The sequence below is a fragment of the Corvus moneduloides genome, chromosome 4 (assembly GCF_009650955.1).
Source record: "Corvus moneduloides isolate bCorMon1 chromosome 4, bCorMon1.pri, whole genome shotgun sequence".
Lineage (NCBI taxonomy): Eukaryota > Metazoa > Chordata > Aves > Passeriformes > Corvidae > Corvus > Corvus moneduloides.
In genome coordinates this window covers 13,744,464-13,764,055 of record NC_045479.1, presented here as the reverse complement: position 1 = coordinate 13,764,055, position 19,592 = coordinate 13,744,464, and the positions used below count along the sequence as shown (strand labels likewise).

The 19,592-nt window shown below is 45.6% G+C and overlaps 1 protein-coding gene across 1 annotated transcript; it reads left to right on the top strand.

The window, feature by feature from the left end:
* Positions 1-11,205: 11,205 nt before the first annotated feature.
* Positions 11,206-18,662, top strand: LOC116442568 (dystroglycan-like). Its single transcript, XM_032105721.1, has 6 exons — positions 11,206-11,301; positions 11,493-11,817; positions 12,277-12,515; positions 13,224-15,001; positions 16,548-16,688; positions 17,560-18,662. Exons 2-6 carry the CDS (start codon positions 11,533-11,535, stop codon positions 18,660-18,662), a joined length of 3,546 nt encoding a protein of 1,181 aa, XP_031961612.1. The 5' UTR covers positions 11,206-11,301; positions 11,493-11,532.
* The last annotated feature ends 930 nt before the right edge of the window (positions 18,663-19,592 follow it).

Sequence of the window (19,592 nt, the reverse complement as noted above, 5' to 3'; positions counted from 1 at the left end):
CATAGACAGGCCTGGAGCGCTTCAAGCAGCTGTTGGCTTTGCCAGATCACCTCCTTCTTTCAGCTTCCTTTTTCCACCAAGCCAAGAGTAAGGACAAGACATTGTCAGCCTCCTTTAAAAAAGGGGTGATGAAATGAAAAACAGTGTGGTTATCCCACCACAGAGCAGCCCCTCAATAAGCATAGCTCTTGAAAGCCAGTGCTGCAAATGTGGGATTGAGGGAATTGGGGTTTCTGAATTGAGTCAGGAGGGGCCCTTCCCTTACTCACTAGCACGTTCTCTTCAAAGCTGTGAGCTGATGCATCATTTTCAGCATCATTTCTGTGAGCAGTACCTGGATCAGCCTTGCTGCACACAGTTCTTTGCAGACATGCTCTACCTCCAGTTATCCCCAGGGGATCATAGAGCCCCTGGTTTTGGGGTAGCACAGGTTTACAGTCCCCAATACCTGCCCAGCAGCAGTTGGGTCTAGTGGAAGTATTTAGGATTTACATAGAATCATAGAATAATTTAGGTTGGAAAGGATCTTAAATATCATCCAGTTCCAACCCCACTGCCATGGGCAGGGACATCTTCCACTATCCCAGCTTGCTCTGAGCCCCATCCAACCTGGCCTTGGACACTGCCAGGGCTGGGGCAGCCACAGCTTCTCTGGGCAACCTTTGCCAGGGCCTCCCCACCCTCACAGGGAACCATTTCTTCCATGCCTGGACTCAAGGTGGAGATTTCCTCTTGATTTTTCACATGCCTGTTGTGTGCTGGTGAGGCAGAGCTGCTGTGCTCACCCTGCCTGTTGTGGGGCCAACACTAATGCGTATCAAGGAGACACAGATAGATTTATACAGACTCTTTCATTCAAAACCAAAAATGCAGCCAACCAAACTCCAGAGTTTGGGCACGACTCCAGCCCTTCTTCACTTGCCTGTACACAGGTGGGGGAAGGAAAGGGGAGCACAGGAACTTTTGTAAAAGCACAAAGGGAATTCTTACAAGAGGATTTCTGAAGCTCAGAAACCAGCTTACTCTTACAAGGTGTTTTACTCCCCGGTATTACCGAAATCTCTGTATACTTACAAAGAAAACACTTTTCTAGCTGAAGCCCAAGCTGTCTGTGGATAGAAGTCACAGAAGTACAGATGAGGACGTGGCCTCTCCTGTACCACTGCAATGTTTGCCTCTTCCAGACTTTGTCCATTTTTCCTACACTTTCTTACTGTATTTTCCATGCTCTCATCACTTGCCTGTTTTCCATGCTCTGTGACCACTGCAGTTTTCCTTCTCCACTCTCTGCTCCTGGGCTTGCTCCTGCACAGGCAAAACCAGCAGCCAGGCTGTGGTAGATCAAAAGATCCGAGCTGTCAGTATTCAAACCAGCTCCACAGCAGATAAAAGCAGTTTGCCTGTGCTCTGCTCACTGTTCAGGCAAGGAAAGGCCATTTTCCCACGTGGCACTTCATTGCAAGAGCCCCTGACAACATGAACAACCCAGCAGAAAAGCCTGACCCCTCTTAAAACACCAGCTTCACTCTCTTTTGCCCTTCTCTAGTAAACCCCAGTTTGGAGACTCCAGTGCAATAAGAAAGAAAAGAAGTCTTCAAGCATAAATCCAGCACAAAGCCTACAGCAGCACCTTAAACTCTCAAAACAAAGGCTTTTTTGCTTACAGGTGTCAAATTCCCAAGGACAAATATCCATCTCACTTTAAATTTAATTTCCTGAGCTGTAATTTATCTACTGAAAACAGAGCTGGTTAATCCCCATGTGTATCAAGTCTTCAAAAAAAATTGTTTTCCTCCTTCTTTTCTAGGAGAACAACTAATACCAAGGATTTCAGGTTCTGTTTTTTCACCCATGGTGAAAAACAAACCCTCAGATCTGAAGACCACAAGGCTCTAAGGAAAGGTATTTTGTTTCCAACATTGCATCTAAGGCAACTCTTTAAAGCTTTCTGAGGGAGCACACCCAACACCAACTCCTTTCTTTTACACAGGTAATTCCATGCAACCACTAAAAAATATTTATTTTTCCCTCTTTTCAAGAGAGATGCCTCACACAGGAGTGCATTACAGAAACTGGAGGGGTTTTAAGCATATTCTCCCAAGCTGACACCACCTTGGTGAGCCCAGGACTCGAGCCCCTTGCTGTTGCTGGCAAAACGAGCAGTTTACAGTAACTCTTCCTTGCTTGAGGCCAAACTGGGCTGGGTTTTAGGGTTTGACCATCTCAGAAGAAAAATAAATTTTTATGTTGCTCTGGTCATCGAGTAAAATACTAAGGAGGTGTAGATTAAAAAAATAATCATACTTCCAACAGAAATAAATCTGGTCCATGACACACTCATCAATATTTGTAACCACCCACCTCCAATGCCTCTCTGCAGCCACTTAGGGCTTGCTGTAAAAACGTTCTGAGGGAGAGGACAAAAAAAAGTTATCGGCAGGAATTCTGTTAATTGTCACCGAAATGATCATTTCCTGTGCCCTGGATCCAGCTGGAAGCACTCTCCGTTGGGAAGGCCGGCACACAATCGCCCGGCCCTGCCACTCGCTGCTGGACAAACGGAGGAAGCTGCAGCCTATCATAAATCTGTCAGTCATGGACCAAATGGGCATCAGGAGGGCTGGGCTTCTCTTCCCCCCAATTATCTCTTGGCAGACACACAGACACGGAGCTGGGAGATAAATGGCTTTTTTCAGTAGCCCGGTCCCATGAACTCGGCTTAGAACCAAAAAATGGCCTGGGTTGGAAGGGACCTTAAAAATAATCTTGTTCCAGCCCCCCTGCCATGGGCAGGGACACCTTCCACTATCCCAGCTTGCTCAGAGCCCCGTCCAACCTGGCCTTGGACAGTGCCAGGGATGGGGCAGCCACAGCTTCTCTGGGCAACCTGTGCCAGGGCCTCCCCACCCTCACAGGGAACAATTTCTTCCATACATCTGGCCCAAATTCCCCCTCTTTCCATTTGTACCCATTGCTCCTTGTCCTGTCATTCCAGGTGCTGATGCAGAGTCCCTCTCCACCTTCCTTGCGGGCCCCTTCAGAGCCTGGAATGGGCTGTGAGATCTCCACACAACCTTCTCTCTCCAGGCTGAACAGCCCCAACTTCTCTCAAACCCAAAGCCAGAGCAGGGGCTAATCCATCGAGGAGTGGGATCAGAGGGAGCTCAGGAGACCTGCCCCAGTTCTGCTCTGCCACCGGTCTGCAGGGTGAGCTTAAAACATTTCTCCTTTAAAAAACAACAAACAATCAACCAAAAAAAAACAAAAAAAAAACCCAAAAAACCAACCAAACAAAACCCCAAAAAACAAACCAACAAAAAATGCAAATCCTAGCAAAACCAAGGCCAACCCTTCTCTTTAGGTGCTCTCAGTGGATGAGCTAAAGATAATGATGTCAAGCAGTATTAAGTTAATTTAACGCAAGCTGATCATCGCTGTTTTGACATGTCCAGGCATATTTGAGAAATAGGAAAGTAGCTAGAAACAAAATAAACAAAGAAAACATCTGTGAGTTTCAGAAGAACTATCCTGAGAGTCCTTTCTCCAAGCAGCTGGTCCTGAAAAAAGTTAACATTTGCCCAACGGGCTGGTGGCAATTACAGATCCACAGAGGTAAAGCCACAATTACAACCAGTCCTGAAGCCAACAGGGCAAACCTGGGGTCAGAAGGGAAATGGAGACACCAAGAGGCAAATGGCAGGAGCTACAGAGGAATTTGGGGGAAGCAGGGAGGCTTGGAGTCCCTCTGGGGTGTGGACAAGGGGAGTCAGGGTCAGGGGTGGACAGCAAGGTGTGAGGAAAGCCCTTGAATGTGGGGAAAGTCCTTTAGGTAACTGTTGTGGATGCCAGAGGTTGCTAGGCAGGGACCGGGTGGCTGCCCAACAACAGGCACACAAACAAATAAATCAATAATAAATAAATAAATAAATAAATAAAACCATTAAATGCTTTGCTGGTTCCTGCCAAGGGCACCTCAGGCAAAGGCAGATGCCAGCAGCCAGGGCAGGATGGAACCCAGCTCTGCTGGCTCCCGGTCCAGCAGCCAGCCAGGAGGTCGAGGTGCCACTCTCGCTCTCTTTTCAAATGGAAACAACAGACAAAGCTGTTACCCCGGCAACTTTCAGAGCAGGGACTGTTGCAAGAACAAACATTATGTATGCAAATAAAAGCATCCAGGCACAACAGCCTGGAAAGAAAAAAAAAAGCAAATAGCCAGACTAATATTTGCAGAAATAAGTGAAGTAAGGCTCCTAGATCCAGAGCTAGGACTTTAAATAAGTCATTCAGTTTCCAGAAGCTCTGAAGGACTGCAAGAAAAGAGCTTGAACTTTTCCTAAAAACTTAGCTAGTTTATCAAATGCCTTATTATAGCACCTAAACGTGCTGTTGAGACCTGGCTGTGAAAAGAAAGCCCCACAAAAACATCTGCTGTCTTTTATAAGAGCAGCTATGAAGCTCAGCTTGAGGCTTTTTGCATTATTTCATGCATAATTTCATTTCAGGCACGTGGCATCCGTACAAACTAAATGGGTTTGGTTTTCTCCATCCCCCAAGTTCAACACAATTTATAGCTCACTCACTTTCCCTCTGTTAAACTCACTCACAACCTCAAGAGCTGCCTTTCCATCCCTCTTTTTTTCTCCGTATTATACCCATAAGCCTCCATAAAAACCCTTGAGCACCTCAACATGAGTCATGCACATACTTACCAGGGCCTTGGAGCAAGTCTCGACCCACTCTAAAATCTGACAAATTGGTTGTCTTTAATTCTCACATATTAAATATTTAGGGATTACTTTCAATCCCCTATCAAAGATCTGGCTTCATCACTGATAAATCATATAATTCCTGAAAGACATGAAAACAGAGTCACAGCTGCCTCTCTGCAGAGGCCTCAACCGTTGCTTTCACACACAGGACAATACTTTGCCTGAGCTGTGGTTTTCTGGGCACCTACAATTTCACCTACAAAAGGACAATTGGCATAAACTGAAGAAAAATAGAAGCAGAAACTGAATCCCACCCATAACTCTGGGCCACCCATTCAAAAGGAAGCTGTAGACATTGCTGAGAGTGAACATAAACACTGCTTTTACTGTAACTGTCATAGAAACTCCTGTATTCTAAAGTTATACCATGCTTTATTCCCCTCTTTTTGTTTCTCCTTTGCAATTGAGGCAGCGCAGCCTCAAGTGCTTTGCTGAGGATGCGGATTTTTATTCTGCTCAAGTGCTTTTAGCAATAGCAGGAGCAGCTCGCCCAGACAGCTCCAAGGGATGCAGAAAACAAGTGGCCTTTTTACAAAACAAGCTTCCAGGGACTGACTTGCACCTCGGTGCCGTGAAGAAACAAAGTTTGTGCAATTGCAGCCTGTCCCCTCCAAGAACCCAGTCCTCTCCCCAGCCAGAAATGCCTGATCCCGTTATTAGCCAGTTTAGAGCATTTGGGGAGGAGGCATCTTATGGATGCCTTGAAAATTATGTTATTTCAAGATTTTTTTGAGAATTAAAGGTTGGCTAAAGGACAGAAATTCAAAACCATGTCCCCACTTGAGGGAGGGAAAAGCCAAAAGCAGCTCTGCTCAGCTCCTGGCTCCCCTTCCCCGTGGAAAATATGGCAGAGGATGAAGCTGAGATCATTAAGTCAGAAGAAAGAGAACTGCAGAAAAACCTGAAGGAAACCAGACTTCATCAGCTGCACCACTCCGACAGCAATTTGTTTAGTCAATTGCCAAAGTAAAACAAACACCGAAAGAAAAACATCTGGGAGGAGAAATTGATGAGAGGGTTCTGGCTGTAAATTTCCTTCCTTTCCCCCATCAATCAGCAGCCTCTCGGCTTCTGCCACACAGAAAGGCACGGGGGTTCAGCTGTTACGTGCTTTTTGGAGAGAGCTTTAGGACTGGCTTTACAAACCAAGCAGAGATGAAGGAGGGAGAGCAGCCCAATTGCCCGGTTTTCAGCACCTCTGGAAGTGCCTAAGGGGGAAGGAGGTGCTCTGCACACCCCGGACCCAGCCAGCCTCTCACCCTCTGGGCAACACTGCCATCTCCTCTGCAGCTTCCCCATCACTTCCAGGCATGACTGAGTTCACTCTCCTTATGAGAAGATCCACAGCTGATCACGTGGAAGTGTGATCTTTTTCTCTCTGTTCTTTCCAGCAGAGAAGACAGAAACCATCTCATCCAAAGACAGAGCAATGGCAGCAGCATCTGTGTTAGGGGAGGGACAGCGCTGGGTTTAGCAGAGAGCTGAGAGCCAAATTTGGGGCTGGTGCCAGGGGAAGGGAGCTCTGTCCCAAACTGTCACATCAGCTAAGAGCGAGGCGGAACTGAGACCACTGAGTGAAACACACACCATTTTAGGGTTATTACAGCACCTGGTTTGAGAGCCTGCTGTGGGAAGGCAGCAATGCCAGCTGAATGCAAAAGCTGGGCCCAGGAGCAGCAGCAGGCCTGTCAGCCCAGCCCTTATAAACCTTGTGCTTCTTGCTTGGTACATATCCCACCCCCTTCTGAAAAATCACACAAGGCTGGAACTTGGCACACGAGCCTCCCTTCTGCCCTGGGGTTTGTGCAAACCTCAGCTCTGCTCAGACTCCTCCATCTGACCAGAAAAAGGGCAGAAAGAAAAAAAATTAAAACAACAACGAAGACTTTGCCAGAAGACTTCAGCCAATAGCTCCTTTTGCCATGCAGGACAGCTCCGAGTGGTATCAGCTGATAGGATTTCTAAAATCCCTTTTGAAGTGACAGCCCATGTTGGTATTAACAGCTGGAGAAAGACACAGTTTTAATGAGGTTTTAAAGGTTTGCAGGTCTCCCAATGAATTTGACAGGTGTGAAGGCAAAAGTCCTGCTTTGTTAGCAGCTCTAGCACCTTCTCCTGTCTCCCTTCCCACAGAGCACAAACAAAACCTTCCTACAACAGAGCATCTTTATTCAGGCCAACCTAGTGATCTTTCCTTTAGAGGAACTATTGAATAACTAATAACTTTGAAAAGGCCAATATTTAATATTACTTCAAAGTTTATGAGAATATGAACTTTCATCAAAAAAAAAAAAAAAGAGAAGACATTTTGAATTTGACCCGTTTTCCTCATTTTCAAAGAAGCTGAAATGGAAGACAAAAAGATGGTGCTTTAGAAAGTGAAATCATTGAAATAAATTAATTCTTCTCACTTTTTAGCTCTCCCTAGGAAAAAAAACCCAACCAACAGCTAGGATGAAATAGTGAGGGCTTGTCTGAGCAGGAAAGCTTTATCTGCTACATATGTAGCTGTAACTCTGTACGTGCCTGAGTCCTTTTAGTACAACGTTTTCCAGCTCAGTTTAATCAGTTTGCTATGTCATAAACTGAGCTTTAAACTGGAAAAGAAAACCATAATTTGGGGGAAAATGCTTGTAGCAAAACAACAGTGTTCACATGGGTAGTTAAAGTTTAACCTTGGTATAAAATCATCCCTTGACTTTCATGTTTAAACTTTCCCACGTAGACAATTTCTCAGAGGAAACATAAGGGTTTGGGAGGGAAGTGGGGTGGGAAGTGAAAATACTTTCCCAGTGCTAAACAGAATGAGAAGTAGAAGCAAGTAAAGACAAGGTTTCCCTCAGATGTTGTTCCTTTGTCCTTTCCACTCTTTCTCCCATTTGGTTTAAAATAAGAGAAAAAGAAATAAAACCTGAGGCAGCCACTTAAAGATAAAACACCAGCATGATTAAAATTAATAAAAATGGGGGTGGGGAGGGGGTGCATCATTATTTTGAAGAAACGGCATGAAAAGAAACCCAACCCTTTTTCTGATGCTTATCCCAGATACCAAAACTTTGACTTTCTGATTTATTCGCATTTGGCAACACAGGAGTGACATGGTTGTGACACACAGGTTGTAACATACAGGCTCCTTTCTTCCACCACATTAATTTCTGCTTTTCCCAACACCCAATTTCCAGTATTCTGCCTTCCAGAAACAGTCAACGTGTTAATTGCAACAGTCCAAGCAAAAACATCCCCCACATTTTGCATGAGACTCAATGCACCAACACCCAATTTGCAGGCATATCTCCACAGGTTTCTAGGCAACTCCAACACAGGAGGCTTTTCCTAGAATTTAATGGAAGTCAAAGGTGGAAAACTCATACTGGACAATTCACAGAAAATGTGCTACTATGTGCTACTACCAGGCTTCCTGTTATGTCCACACAAATGGCTCTGAAACTGCCTGGCAAGTTGCCAATGCATGGATGCCAGGGCTGCCAGCACTGCCAGCTTCAGACATTGCGAAAATAATGAATCAGACCACCAAAATAGTGTTCTGAAGTCACCTTCTGCTTGCTGAGTTTTCTGGGGCTACTGGGAAAAGACCTAGGTTTCCTTTGCAGCAGAGAAGAGGGCTGGAATATCAGAGACTTGAAAGGAAGCTAAAATTGTCAAGCAATCCCTTCATTCCAGGTGCTGGGGATTTAATAGATACAAAAAACAACCTCATTAAAAAAACATTACCTTTGTGTTCTAGGCTGTAAAGCTGAGCCATTCTAGGCTATTTGGGATGTTGCAGGAGACCCTAAACCCTGCCAAGCAGGCTTGCTAAACATGGACAGGGGAGTATTGGACGTTTGTTCCCCATTTCCTCTAAGAAGGAGTGACAAGAGAGTGCCTTAGGCAAGGGCAGCACAGGGAAACAAGACAGTCACAATTTCCATTTTACAAGATCACCCAAAAAGAAAACAGAAGATAGTGTATCCTTCAGTGTGGCCTTTGGTGTTTCAGATAAGGATTAAGGGGTGTTTTTTTTCCCAGTGTCAGAATCGCATTTGTGTAAATGTTGCACACACTTGTTGGAAAAATTGTCTAAAGGTAAAAGTGGAGCAAAATAAGTAAGTTATTTTTGTCTTTACAAGTACTTACAGGTGCCCCAAAAAGATTCTATTTGATTCATGTGAGCTTTGGATTACAGTTGCCCACCTTTATCTCTGCACTCTTGCCATGAAATCACATGAGACTGAAGTTATTCCATAAAACTTTTGATATTTCTTGGTTCTGTGTGAGAAGTAAATACCTCAAGCCAGTGGTCCTTTTTTCTGGATTAGCTACATTTGTTCCTAAGTTTCCCTGCATTTAGACAGAGAGTGACGTTTGAGATAGTTTCAGAGAACCATAAAATGGCCTGGGTTGGAAGGCACCTTAAAGTTTATCCAGTTCCAACCCCCGTGCCATAGGCAGGGACACCTTCCACTATCCCAGCTTGCTCAGAGCCCCATCTGACCTGGCCTTGGACACTGCCAGGGCTGGGGCAGCCACAGCTTCTCTGGGCAACCTGTGCCAGGGCCTCCCCACCCTCACAGGGAAGAATTTATTCCTGATATCCAGTCTAAACCCACCCTCTTGCAGCTTGAAGCCATTCCCCCTTGTCCTGTTACTACGCGCTCTTGTATGAAGTGTCTCTCCCACTCTCATTTTTGTTTTTATCAAAAGGCATTCACCCAACAGAATGCCACATGCCTCTGTTGCAATTTAGCAAGAACAATTCATTATGAGCTCAGTAATTATACAACAGTGAGGATTACAGGGAGGCTCCAGAGAAATTTTAAAAATCTAATTATTTTAAGCCGTTGTACATTCATGGGAGGTTTCAGTAAGTTTATACCCAGAACACTATGACAGCAAACATTGTGAAAATATTCTGCCTCACGTGACACTACAGAGTAAATACATGATGTCTGCTGCTGTCAAAGCCAGGGGGACAAATGTTGCTAAGAAGGGACAGGACCCAAATAGGTGGAACACTCACTGGCACCTCCCCACCTGAAGCACAGGTGTGTCCATAGGCTTTGGATTCCTGCACTGGGCAGATGTTGCCGTTCCAGGGGTGGTTTGGACTCCTGTAAGCTCACAGCAACCAAGGCATCTCGGAGTATTCCCATCATTTCAGAGCATGCTGATGATTCATGCATGGTTACATGGCAATATTTACTCAGCTCTCAGGAGGCAAATTCATTAGGAGGTATTAATCAGCTGTCAAGCACCCATTCCCTTGCATAAGAATGATACTCCCTAAGTAAAAGTCCTTATCTGCAACTTGAATTTCTGCCCCACCACCTATTCCCTCTTTTCATAAGGGGTGAATGAGGACTTGTCATTGTTTCCAGGGATTGCAGGAGAAAGGAACACAGGAGATGTTGACAGTGAAAAATGGAGAGGTGAATGTAGTAACTTGTTTCTCAGCACAGCTGAGCATAATCAAAGAAGCACAAACTTTTGATTTCTTCAGAGCCAATCTTGGTTACAAGGGAAACAAAGTTTGCTGGATAAATGTTCATCTCTGGCCAAAAGCAGACATCAAGCACTGCACACCTATCAGTAGGGTTTCTGTTTTTCCCAGAGTATAGGAACACACTGCAGGCACTAGCAAGCCATTGTCTTCTGGTAGATACCACACAATTTTTGTCTTTATGTAAGATTTGCATCACCACTTCTTGCTCTATCCAAAGCACGCTCGCCTCGTAGCTAAAATGGAAGGGATCTGCACAACAGAGCACGACAGAAAGCTTGGCAACTACTGCAAACACCTCCACAAACAAAAGCAAGAAAATACTTGTTAAAAGCCAGCAGAACAAAACCTGATTCCTTGATAAATGGCCGCTGGGGTTGTAGGGCCAAAGCAAAGCAGGCTGTGGTTTTCAAGCCATCTTGCTGTCAGAGCTGTACCAAGAAAGGAGCACTCCCTGCCCTGCTGCTGCAGTCATCTGGCTCCAAAACATCATCCATGCTTTCTCAGTTCTATCTTTTGAGCTAGTAAATGTTCTTTTCTTCTTGCGTGCTTTTAAACAAAGCTGTCCTTAGCAGGATGGACCAAGCATGTTGTATGCACTGCTCATCTAAAAGCTGGAAGCCACTCACAGGTTTATGAGACCCCTTATTACTGTTCTCTTATCCTCTCTTGTAGAAGCAGCATCAAACATAGCAAATCGAATTCCAGCCCTCGATGCTACGAAGGATAGTGAGTCTCAGCCTGCCTTTGTCCCCGTGATCAGTGCCATTTGCCATACTCACCTTTCCTTTTGTCACCACTACACCGCAAAATCCTGGCGGGTCAGGTTACTGCACTGTTCACCTGGCTCTGCCCTATGTTGGAGGCCCCCCTGATGAGGCCCCAGTGTAGCATTTCACTTCTGAGTGGGCTTTTATCACAACAGAAACAGAGACGGGAGCAACAGCAAGACTGAAGGCAACTGGGTTAAAAAGCATGATGAACCAGCTTTGTTTCCCCGTGGAAATCCTTTGGCTGAACAGAGCAGTGATGGTGAGTACCGAGGCTTCTTAAAGCCCAGAGCCCTCCCCAAATGTCACCGTGGCCCAAAGAGACCAGCAGGGCTGTAACCAATGCAGTGAGAAGCCTCAGACATTTGCCAGCGTTCTGCTTCGCTGGGAGATGGGGCTGGCTGATCTGAGGAGCACATGCCCACAGGTTTGGGTTTTCTCTTTCCCCTACAGCTCCAGTAGCAGCACCCAGCTGCCAGCGGCACTGGATGAGATGGATGATGCCTGCAGGTACCCAGGGCACATCCAGCACAGCTCTCCTGCCTCGGGGACCCCTGTGCTCCCAGGGCTGAGAGTCTTGCCCCTGCTCCCTCTTCTCTTTGCGCTGCTGTCTGTCTGTGTGAGCTCTCCTGCTGAGGTTGCCAAGGGATTGAACAACAGATGGGAAGAAACAAAGAACCTGCAAGGAATAATCCCAGATGCAACTGTCCTCATGGGAAAAATATTCTATTATACAGTGCCAGCATTTGCCTTTCAGGGAACAGTAACTCAGTACAAGGTAACACTATTCAATACATTTCCTGGTACAATCCTGCAGCAAAGACATTTGCTTTATGTTTAAAATGAATTCACTAACAATCTCCTTCTAGAAAGTGCCTCAAATGTATTAGAAACAGGTAGAACTGATGGCAAAAATCTCACCAGCATTCACTGCTGGTGCAGCACTTCCCTACTGAGCAAGTAAACAACCTACAGACACATGTGTTTTGTCTACCTGCAGTCTAAAGAATGCAGGGTCTTGGAAATGGACAGTTAAGTGTTGCCACTATGCTAAAAAACACCCAAGACAAGCACTACATAAAAAACCAAGGCACCGTGGTTTCTAAGATTTCCAAATGGATCAGTTGTGACTGTTTCTGAACTTTTATCCAGCTAGAGCTTAGAGTATGTAAAACTGGAGTAGTAAAAGCATTTCCTATCACTAATTCTGCTCCTCTGCCATCCTCTTACGGAGCAGGTCACTTTAGCCAGTGGTGCAGATTTGCCAAAATGGCTGGAATTCAACCCCAAAACAAACACGTTGCAAGGGCTGCCGATGGCAGGGGAGGGAGGAGTGTACCTGTTCAACATTGCTGCCTCTGGAGGGGTGCCTGCCCAGGAAACACTGAGGGCTGCTGGAAACTTCACCATCCATGTGCAGGACAGCAGTTTATCCTTGGAAATGCAGAATTTGAACCGCATGCCAAACAGCTACCAGTGAGTACTGCTGGCCTCCGTGGCTTCTGCTCTAATCAGTGAGGGGAGGGAAAAATTATTTAAAAAAAAAAAGAGATGGGTGCTCCCTAATTGACACAGGGCAGGTTTTTCCTGCTGTGGAAATGTGACATCAGGGAACCAAAACTAGAACAAAACCCCACAAAATATTGAACAAGCACATGCTGAATATAAAAGCTGGAGGCTTTGTTGTCCCAGAGCTACAGTGCACAGCAGACATGGGCACAGGGACACTGACTCTCCATTGTACAGATGGCATCCAGCCTCCCTGCTCCAGTTCCTAACTCTTCTGTGAGCAGGGAGAGAGGCAGGCTCCCAGTGAGCCTCCAAATTGCCTCCATAAGACACTGTTTGTTACCACTGGTGGTACTTTCTCAGTGTCAGTACCTACATTAGATGTCTAATGGACTGGGAATATCTCTGAAGTGAATTACTTCCATAATGAGGACAGCGTTTGGGAAATTCAGACCACGCCGCTGTGTTCTGCACAAGCAGTGGGAACAAACTTAGTGATCAGTGAAGTTAGTGGAACGGGAAACATTCATATATATTCATGGAGAAGGAAGTTTTGGATTAAGAGGTAAAATTTTGAACAATGATCTACTAAATTCAAACAGGGATCTTCACAAAAACTGGGAGGGGTAAAAAGAATTATTCTTATCCACTTTAATTCTGGACTTTCCATGTCAGGTGTGGGAAGGAAGCTCCCATCACTTCTGCTGAAATCATTCTCTCTGCTGGAGCGGAAACTCTGGACATCCGGGAGCGCCTGTCCATGGTGTGCAGGATGGCTGAGTACCTGCACCTGGACAGCTCCCTGCTGACCCTGCTGCAGCACCCAGGCCCAGCAGCAAGGGCCTCACACATCCTAGCTGAGGACACCGGGCACATCGACCTCACCACCAGCCACTACGTGGGGCTCTCCTGGCCGGTCACGTGCGGAGGCTTTGCCCTGCTCCGTGAATTCATCCAAGTCCTGCGGCACAATGTGAACTCACATCACCTCTCACAGCTGCTAGGGTATGAAATTGCAGGCTGGAGAGTACTCAGGAGAGGGGATTATGAAAGAAAGTCTCCAAGACTACACCGCAGGCAATTAATGATCACACCAACACCTGCATTAAAACCAACTAGAATTACCCAGAGACCAGCTGCAGGGGAGGCTTCCAGGCCCTTGTTCTTTACTGTGCCAAGCCAGTTACTCACACCACTTGTGCTGTCACCTACTCAGAGCTCATCAACTTTCTGTGCAGAAAGTAGAACCATAGCAAGTTACAAGATGCAGAATAATATCCACCTTGCAAGTCAAGAAAGCTTGGTCATCTTAGAAATGGACTCAGCACAGGACATGCCAACTAACCCCTCAGTATCCATTATGTTTGCAGACTCTCATTGCCCAGATCTGTCACCTTCCCTGATAACTGAAACCAGGCTTCTCTTCTCTGAACTGGAAGTGCTGCCTGCTAGACCTTCTGGTACATTCTTGCTGTCAGAGCAGCCAGAGCCTCACGTGCCTGAGACACACTCATATTTCCTTTCCAGCAAATCAGAGATATCCACATACCATCTCCTACAGGACATCACTTCAGGCACAGAGCAGCTTTCCAGGCCATGGGTGAGAAACACTCTTCAGGAATGGCCTCACAGCTCAGCAATGGCATTTTCTCCCAAGACAGAATTACATCCATCTTTGCCAGGAGAAATGTCAGTATCAGAAGTGCCAGATTACATCAATGAGGCAAAAAGCCACTTTCCAGAACTTGAAAAGCTTTCTGGTGCATCCCTCTCTCCAGAAGCACTCCCTTCACTATTCCAAAAAGCTTCAGTAAGGGCCACAGCTTTGTCTGGCTTCACATCTCCCATCAATGACACATTCCCAGCTGTCACAGCAAGAAGCAGTCTGAGCCAAGTCTTCACTAATGGCTGTGAACCTCAATCTAAACCTTCTACAACTATCCCACAGCCCAGTGGTTTTTCATCTGCTGGAGGGAAAAGCACAGCTTCTTCTGTAGCCCAGAGAGAAGCACAGACCCTCTATTCCAAATTGTTTTTTAGTCCCGAAGCCTCAGCCAGCTTTCCTCACACATTAACCAGCACTGTCCCTGGTAAAGCTGAAGCACCTCCTGGACCAAGTCTGATCACTCTGTCCCACCCTGACACTGCTCCAGTTCTTACTGTGCCAGACTTTTCTGCCTTTCACAAGTCCAGGTTATCCAGACCAACAAATACATTTCCTCCTTCTTGCAGCAGCAGCATGCTCAGAACAGAGCCACAACCCGCAAGGATTTTATCCAGTGGCACAAAGGAATCACTTTCAGACAAAGATCTGGGAACAAGTGGAATTTTGCCAAATGTCACCGAGCCTACCTTGGAGGCACACATCATCTCAGGCATCAAGCCAGATGCTGTAGAAGCACCTCTGGTGACTTTATTTAATGCCACTTCTCACCTGCCCAGCAGCATACCGGGTACGTTTAAGATTTGACTTTCCTTTTATCCTCTTTCCTGCCCTGAGTCCTGCCAGAATAGTTCAACACAGTTTCTTGTGCAAAAGCACAACTTCCCTGCACTAGGGAGGTGCCAGCAGCAGTCTTCCCAATAAGGGAATGCAATTTTTTTGCTCAGCTGGGAGCAGATAACAGCTCAGCTGAATGACCAGGCCCAGCTTTGGCCATCCTATCTAAGGAAAGATGTGGACCCTTAAAAAAGCTCCAAAGGAACACAAGGATGGCCAGAGGTCTCAAGAACATGTCAAACTGAAACCATTAATCTAGAAGACTGAGAAAATACATAGCTTTATATAATATTTTGCTTAAAAGATAAAAGAAGCATTCTCAGAATCTCCTGGGAACTAACACAGCACTAATGACCTTCAAGTGCAGTCAAGATGATTTAAGTTGGACATTAGATAAACTTTCTCACAGTAAGGATGATAAAACATCAGAAAAGATGCTTGGGGAACGTTGTGGAGGGTTTTTAAGAACTGAAGAATAAATATTTATCGAAAATGACACAGAAGTAGTTGAGTATCTTGTGGAGTAAAGAATTAGGCCAGACACACTTTTTAGTCTGCCTTCTCTTTCAACTGCGTGAATCTGTGACTCAGGCTTAAGTTAAGACAACAGAGATCGTTTGTTTGTAGTGCCAGTTGGGTAAATTCATGGCATTATGCCTGAATCACCTTACACTAAATCTGTAAAAGTGTACACATGGGAGATTTTAAACAGTTACGAAGTGCAGAATTCCAAGCCTTGTTAACGCCCCTCAGAGCCATCTTATTTGTAAAACTTTATTAGACCTACATTAAGTGTGTACCCAAAGCCTAAAACTTTAGCTTTGCAATCAGGTGTCCCAGCAAGCATCATTTGGAGAGAGACTATTTTACAAGAGCATGTGGGGTGTGACAGGAAAAAGGGGAATGGCTTCAAACTGACAGAGAGGAGGTTTAGACTGGATATCAGGAATAAATTCTTCCCTGTGAGGGTGCTGAGGCCCTGGCACAGGTTGCCCAGAGAAGCTGTGGCTGCCCCATCCCTGGCAGTGTCCAAGGCCAGGTTGGACAGAGCTTGGAGCAAGCTGGGATAGTGTAAGGTGTCCCTGCCCATGGCAGGGGGTTGGCACTGGATGAACTTTAAGGTCCTTTTCAACTCAGGCCATTCTTTGATTCTATGATCTGTCAAATCCCGCAGATGGACAATAGAGCCCTAACACAATACTGTTATTAGCGCTCTGGCAAGCACAGGCCATGTAAAAATATAAAAAAAAAAAAAAAAATTTCTTCTCCAGAGATAGAAGCCACTTGCATTCTCTCCTTTTTTAAAGGGGAGGTTGAACTCCAGCCTGCTTCCCATGGTCCTTCCTGTGCTGGCAGAAACTGGCAAAGGTCTTCAATCACATGCCATAAAAGCTTTTAAACTGTATTCCCAACACTGTGACACATTATTTACATAAGATTCCTTTCACATAGATCTAAATGACCTTTCACCTTGAACTGTAATGATCTCACTTTCACAGAGGTGGGTGAGACACTGCTGCCATCACACCTGGATCCAAGCAGCCGGCTGTTTCCCTCATCTGAAAGACTACAGTTTGTGGAAAGTGCAGGAACTCTTCCTCCATGTTCTGCTTCACAAGAGCTGCAGACTGTAACTCAAGGTAAAAACAAGTTTACTTTTCTGTTCCTGCTTCTGAACACAGCTGCCATTAACCTTTTCATCCACCCTGCAAGGTGCCTCTGGTTTCCTGTATTAGAACCCATGCAGTCCTCAGACTATTTATGACCTAAATATTTGTGTCCTGAATTAATCCCTCTCTAATATTTACATTAGGTAATATATAAGGAGATGGCATGATTTTACTAGTCCTTATCATAAGTGTAGAAAGCACAAATACACATGATCCAGAAATGGCAAGAAGAAAGGACCATTTTTGCCACAAGCTGCAGGAACTCTGTGTTGTGATTCTTCACTCCTTGAGCCTGGTAGCAAACTTCACCTGACAGTGACAGAGAGGAAATTTCCTTTCAGATTTGTCCCCACACTTTATCATCCTCCAGCTTACCTGGTGTCCACTCCCAAATTCTCTGGAACTCTTCAAACCAGGCAGACATGCAGCACTCACAGCAATCCCATCCCAGGCACTCATACTCTCATAAAATCCCCAAACAAAAAAATCCATGATTAATGGTGGAAATAGAAGATGAAACAATACCATGTTGTGGTATTTCTGTGTAAAATTTACTAGAATGAGATATTATTGTTTGGGAAGGGACTATACAAGACCTGAATAATATTTTGGACTAGACAAAACATTGTTGAGGATATTCACAGCTCTTTAAATGAACAGATACCTAAACGCTTAACAAATGAGGTTAAGATGTGATCAAGGACAAGACTTTACTGTTATAAGTTTCAGTTTCAGCACACTCCACAGTCCTGAGGCTGACAAGTTTTCTTTGCCATCATCCAGCAAGACATAGCAATTTTTTCCTAATTCTTTCCCTCCCTTTTCTCCCTCCTCTCTAAAGGGCAAGCAAACACTTCCCCAAAGCTTGTTCATTCCATTAAATTCCTAACAGCAACCATCGGATGCCTGTTCTTTTTCCCTTTACCTGCCAACACATTTTATGATGAGGAAGATGGCAACTCCACTCAGTTATCTCTACAAATCCTCCCAGCTGACGGCTCTCCGTCAGGATCGGAGAGCTGGCTGCAGTTTGACACCTCCCAGCAGGCCATGCACGGCTATCCCCTGGAGATCGACTTCCAGTATTCCCCTCAGGAATTTGTGCTGTCTGCCACGGACTCCGGAGGTCTGACAGCCTGGGAATCCTTCACCATCGAGCTCCTGAAGCCCCCCGAGGTACCGTGCCACCTTTTCACCATGCGGACCAAGAACAGCTACTCCTCTTTCCTGAGGGAGAGGAAAAGGGTGGGTCTGTTCCTGGAGAAGCTCTCCCTCTTCCTGAACTCCAGCAGCCCCAAAGACATCGCACTGGCAGCTCTGCAGCCCGGCTCCACAGTCATCTCCTGGTACAACAGCTCGCTGTGTGCAAGTGCCAACAGATCTTCCAGCTGGTGCGGGAAAGACGAAATGCAGCAGGCCCTGGAGAAACTGCGAGTGCCAGCTGGGTCTGTGAGCCCACGCTTTGTCCAGGCCATGCTGCCAGAGTACAGAATCGATGTGACTTTCAGCATTTCCTACAGTGAGCACTGCCCTGCCAGCACAAAGCCCTTCCCCAGGCCTTGCAGCAGCACTGGGCCAACACCCCAAGCCAAGAACGACTCCACAACGAGGAGGAGCCCACGTGCCTTACTGAGCAGTGTTTGTGCCACTGCTGGCGTGGTGCTGGCAGTAGTGGGCTGCTGGCTTTGCAGGTGTCCCAGGAGGATGCCTGGACCAGAGCCTGTGTCGTTTCAGACGAACTCCCAGCTAAGCCATGCTGATGTGGAACTGGATGCCCTGAGACCTCGCAAAGCCCCCGTACACGAGTGCAGGGCTTCACCTTCACCTCCATTATGGATCCCACCTTCAGGACCACTTCCCTCCCACAAGCAGTGTCCCAGGCCAATCCCTCACATCACACCACCTTTCCAGCCACCAAGATACCAACTCCCTCCCCACTATTGAGAGGCTCCGACCACCCAGCACAACCAGGGCAACATCCAGAGGCTTCAATTTTAAAAACTTTTAAATGGTATTAAGATGAAATCCACAAAAAGACAAATTGCATTACAAGGTGCTACCCTTAATAGAAAAAACATAAGTAGGCAGTTAGTGATTTTTACCATGTTTCAATTTAGAATAGAACATATTTGGCCTACACCTGACAAAGAGACAGTGGCAAAAGCAGAACCCAAGTGAAGGAAGCAAAGGGATCTCCTCATGAAGGCGTAGAATTACAACCCCGTGAAAGTAAGAACAAGAAAATACACATCAAGCTGATGAGGGGTCACAGTCAGTGCTGAGCAAATCTCACTTCATTGTGTCTGCCTGATTCATAAATACACATTTTACATAGAAGAGGTAGAACTGCCACAGAAGGGTCACTACAAAACATGATGTTTCCATTGAAATTCAGAGGTGCTACAACCATAGAGCCTCTAGGCTAGCTTGGAATTTTAGAGTTTTCAAAAAATGCCTGACATTGTCTCTGTCCTTTCAATCTTTCAAAACTTTTTTTAGTGTTTCTGTAAATGCATCCTATGTAGCATTTCTAAAGGCAATGGTAGCTACTGAACTCTTCCTGTAATTTGGTGCAATGTACCTTTAAAGATACATTTTAAAGTTCCAGGCTTGCCTTCTTTACAGTAGAACTGTCTCTTGTCTGCTTCTACCTGGGACAGTTCAAGGATCACAGAGAATTCCTAAAATTCTGCAAAAGAATTTCTAAGGACTTTTCGAACATTTTGAAATCCTTCCAGTTTACCAGATTATCATAAGCAAAATGCAATTCATAACTTAATTATGAACTGCATTTGCAATTACATAATTACAGATTAAACTACTTAAACCGTAAATCCCAATTTTAATCTGCAAACTCTTCTTAGAGCTGACAAA

What these genes read in the sequence shown, in the direction of transcription:
- LOC116442568 (XM_032105721.1), top strand. Translation starts at nt 11,533, where the DNA reads ATGGATGATGCCTGCAGGTACCCAGGGCACATCCAGCACAGCTCTCCT. An exon ending in GAACAGTAACTCAGTACAAG is followed by an intron (nt 11,818 to 12,276) that starts GTAACACTATTC and finishes CTTACGGAGCAG; the next exon opens with GTCACTTTAGCCAGTGGTGC. An exon ending in CCTGCCCAGCAGCATACCGG is followed by an intron (nt 15,002 to 16,547) that starts GTACGTTTAAGA and finishes TCACTTTCACAG; the next exon opens with AGGTGGGTGAGACACTGCTG.